We start from the raw sequence: 4,367 nt of genomic DNA on the forward strand, positions 1-4,367 counted from the left end.
AAGCTCATTCAATCTTAAGTTGAACGGAGGTGTTTGTCAGGCACACGTTCATGGATTAAAGGGGGTGATGAGTGTCACGGATCATCACCTCCTTCATAATTAAGCGCGAATAAACATCTTAGATCGGACCATACACACGTTTGAGTGAAATAGAAACAATTGCATTAATTCATCGAGATGCTGCAGAGCTCCTCACCCCCAACAATGGAGTTTAGAGACTCATGCCGTCAAAAAGTATGTAATTCAGATCTGAAAATGTCATGAGGTACAAAATAATTCTCTAAAAGTTGTTTAAATAGTAAACTAGTAACCTAGGTTTACAGAATATGAGTAAACTAAAATAATTGGTGCAGAAATCCACTTCTGGGGCCCACTTGGTGTGTGCTGGGGCTGAGACTAAAGCTATCCACGAGTTGAGGCTTTTCTTGGAGTTGAACTCCAAGTTATGACGTGTTTTGGGCGTTCAACTCCGGATCATGACGTGTTTCTAGCGTTTAACTCCAGACAGCAGCATGTACTTGGCGTTCAACGCCAAGTTACGTCATCTATCCTCGCGCAAAGTATGGACTATTATATATTGCTGGAAAGCCCTGGATGTCTACTTTCCAACGCCGTTGAGAGCGTGTCAATTGGACTCCTGTAACTTCAGAAAATCCATTTCGAGTGCAGGGAGGTCAGGGATCCAACAGCATCAGCAGTCCTTTTTCAGCCTAAGTCAGATTTTTGCTCAGCTCCCTCAATTTCAGCCAGAAAATACCTGAAATCACAGAAAAATACACAAACTCATAGTAAAGTCCAGAAATATGATTTTTGCCTAAAAAACTAATAATATTTAACTAAAAACTAATTAAAACATACTAAAATCTTCATGAAATTACCCCCAAAAAGCGTATAAAATATCCGCTCATCAATACCTACCAAAGTAAAGGCATTACCAAAATATCTATCCAAATGTATACCAAGCATAAGTTTGTACGTTAAACCATCTTAAAAATATAACCATCTCACAAAATACTAAAACCCTATAGTAAAAAACTTAATACCATAAGCCAAGCCTAATACCCTTAGCCAACAGTCAACTTCATATAATGGAACGCACAAGGCCAATCATCTGTGAATCTGTCAAACCCCAGAAGTGTTCATACACATTAGGACTCTCAGCAAACTTCAAAATCGCCCTCACCACCTCCTTATCACCGAACCCAAGTTGTGCGAGCTTCTCACCAACCTTAAACTTCTCATTCACACCAACAATGGCATCAACAATTAGTTGGGCATTCTTCCTTTGGTCAGCCAAAGATTGCTAGATATGGTCAGCCATCCTCTCCAAAATGTCAGCTTACTTTCTCTTCCTCCCATATCGCCTTGTGCTTCCTGCACTCGTACCAGCTTCAGAATGTGATGCTTGTCCTTGCATTGCTGGGCCTCTGTCTAATTCTGGTTGTGGAGACATTTCAGAGTCATCAAATCCAATTGTAGTGTCTTCCGTCTCTTCGTTAACCTGTTCTTCCGTATCGAAGCCACTAACTGCTGCTGCTCCTGTGGCTCTATCCCTACCAAATATACCCTCTAGCCGGTGGAAAAGAGGAAACGGCTTGCCAGGACTATAGAACTTTATTGGATGTGGCTGTGAAAATATAAACCCGATTTAACAAACATTAATGAGGTTCTTACTGTACAACTAGTAACATTACTGAAGTTCATAAAAAGAGAGCATATCTTAAGAGAGTGTTGGTTCACAAGGAAATTCTAGTTTTCATCACCCTTTCCTCTAAGATCAAAAACTTCGAATAGCTAGGAATTGAAAGAATGGATAATGGGCATATTGGGAAAACTCTAAGCTAAGAAAAAGGTTTGTTTTATACCTTATGTAGCAATTATGGTGAGCAAGAAAATCATTGAAAATTAGGAGAAGCCACTTCCAATTAAAGAGGACTTTTTATGATTTCTGGAATGTTTAACTCATGGTAGAAGAGAGGATAGCAACTTATTTCTATCACCTCTAACATCACAGAAATAGGAAAGTCCACCAACCACCAGATGAAAAATAACAAGTACAATTTCACAAAATCAGACAACATGATAATAAATTCAGCAACAACAAAGCAAAACACATGTCTTTTATTTAAATATAATAAATTCAGCAACAACAAAGCAAACACAAAGTTCTATTGATAATTTTCATTTCATTTTTCAGCCACATGTTAATTGTTCTAACTATTCACTATGAACTAAAAACTACTGGGATTCAGAAAAGTCTTGTGATCCTAAAGAAATAAAAGTAAACAATTTTCTCATTGCCCTGGCTAAGAAAAAATTCTTAAGGCATGCAATTCCAGAGAGATTTACTAAGTTTAGATTCAATAAAATAGGAACATTAGAAGTGCCACTACCATGTTCATTCAGAGTTAGTTAATTAACTATTAACTATAACCATGTCCCCTATCTACCTTTCAAGCTAACACCTAATTTAAGAACTAAATTGGTTGCCTTTGGTGTCAAGTGTGGCACAAGTCATGGTGCGAGAGAGACTTGAACAATTGGCACAAGTCATGAGTTTTGTACTAATTTATAAATACGATTCCAAAATTCCAAATGCAGCAGAAAAAAAATAATTAACTCAAACTGAGCTGCCATGTTAATACAATTATTACAGACAAAACAAACAGAAACATATTTCATACTCATAAAATGATATAGAAAATTAGTGACAGAAGTATGCATCATATAAGAGACCAATACTAAATGCGCTTAATTTCCTACTTGGCGTCCAATACATGGCATCAGCATAAATTCGTAAGCAACATTAAATTTCTGTGTGTAGTCTATAGTGTCTATGGAATAAGGCAACAATACTAATCTAGCTATCTAAATAATTAGGGTTCAGGGACCTTGTTGTTCAATGAGTCTTTCTCCTCTGCTGAGGCTGCTTCTGAGTGGCTAATATATAAATCCAATATACCTATTGATATTATGGCATTGGTAATAAACATTGAAGTTATAATACATCAACACACCGTAAAGCAGATTATGTAAAGTTAATTTAAATCTTCAACCATCAAAACAACGAAGAACAAAATTATTAGAACAACACAAAAAAGATTAAAAACAAGAACTAATTTAGAAAAGAAGCAAGAACAAATCCACTGTTCTATTTTACCAAGCATGAATCACACGCACCTTCAACCATGCATCAAGGACGTCTTTCGAATCAACCTCGACACATTGTTTCTCATTATTCCACCCGAACCCACTGCATCCAAGCATGTCAGCGGTGTACTGATACTTCTCCTTCAATCGCTTGTGCTTATTCTTGCGGTGCTTCGCATTCAGGGTACAACCGGGGAAGGCCTCCAGTATCTTCAGAGCCAGTTTCTCGAATGTTCCTGGTTTGAATTGCCCATAGTCGGCCCTCTGACCATCTACTACAGACTCCTCCATAAAGCCAATAAAAGCATTAGTCTCTTCATCACTCCACATGCGTTTGTTCTCCATTTTTACCTACACAAATTAAGATAATCAACCTTGTGCAACAATCATTTTTGTGTACATGAATTAAGAATCTTAAAATCAATTAGCATAATGTAACTAAAAAAATAAAATAGCAAACAATAACACAAATGACTACAATTTATCCACAGCCTACAATTCACGCCATAAGCAAGTAGAAATATGTAAAATTGAACCACGAATAGTTAGTTGCCATTACAAACAAAGAGGTGCCATTACAATGTTTATCGTCTCAACAAGTGATACAAATTAAAATTGCGCCATTACAACAATACTCAATTGATAACAATGTTCATTATGCTGCAAATACAACACTACTCCATACAACTTGTACTCCACTCTTCATACATCTCAGTTGCTATGTTGTCACACCAGTGAGTCCACTCGTTCATGTTTTCAACTACATCAATCATTCCATCCTGTGCTTCATCTGCATCAGGTATAAATTCATCCAATATGCTACCTTCCTCCTCCGGATCCATACCCATACTCTTTCGAATGAAATTTTGAAGCAAACAACAAGCAATAATTATCTGACATTGTGTCTTTAGAGGGTTGATGAGCGGATATTTTATACGCTTTTTGGGGGTAAATTCATGTAGATTTTAATGTGTTTTAGTTAGTTTTTAGTATAATTTTATTAGTTTTTAGGCAAAATTCATATTTCTGGACTTTACTATGAGTTGTGTTTTTCTATAATTTCAGGTATTTTCTGGCTGAAATTGAGGGAGTTGAGCAAAAATCTGATTTAGGCTGAAAAAGGACTGCTGATGCTGTTGGATTCTGACCTCCCTGCACTCAGAATAGATTTTTTGGACTACAGGAGTCCAATTGGTGCACTCTCAATTGGGTTGGAA

The 4,367-nt window shown here is 36.8% G+C and overlaps 1 protein-coding gene across 1 annotated transcript; it reads right to left on the reverse strand.

The window, feature by feature from the left end:
* Positions 1-1,081: 1,081 nt before the first annotated feature.
* LOC130980869 (uncharacterized) lies at positions 1,082-3,998 on the reverse strand. Its single transcript, XM_057904514.1, has 4 exons — positions 3,915-3,998; positions 3,181-3,501; positions 1,344-1,627; positions 1,082-1,283 (listed from the first exon to the last, which is right to left on the reverse strand). Exons 1-4 carry the CDS (start codon positions 3,996-3,998, stop codon positions 1,082-1,084), a joined length of 891 nt encoding a protein of 296 aa, XP_057760497.1.
* Between the last annotated feature and the right edge of the window lie 369 nt (positions 3,999-4,367).

This window comes from Arachis stenosperma, chromosome 5 (genome assembly GCF_014773155.1).
Source record: "Arachis stenosperma cultivar V10309 chromosome 5, arast.V10309.gnm1.PFL2, whole genome shotgun sequence".
NCBI classification, from domain to species: domain Eukaryota; kingdom Viridiplantae; phylum Streptophyta; class Magnoliopsida; order Fabales; family Fabaceae; genus Arachis; species Arachis stenosperma.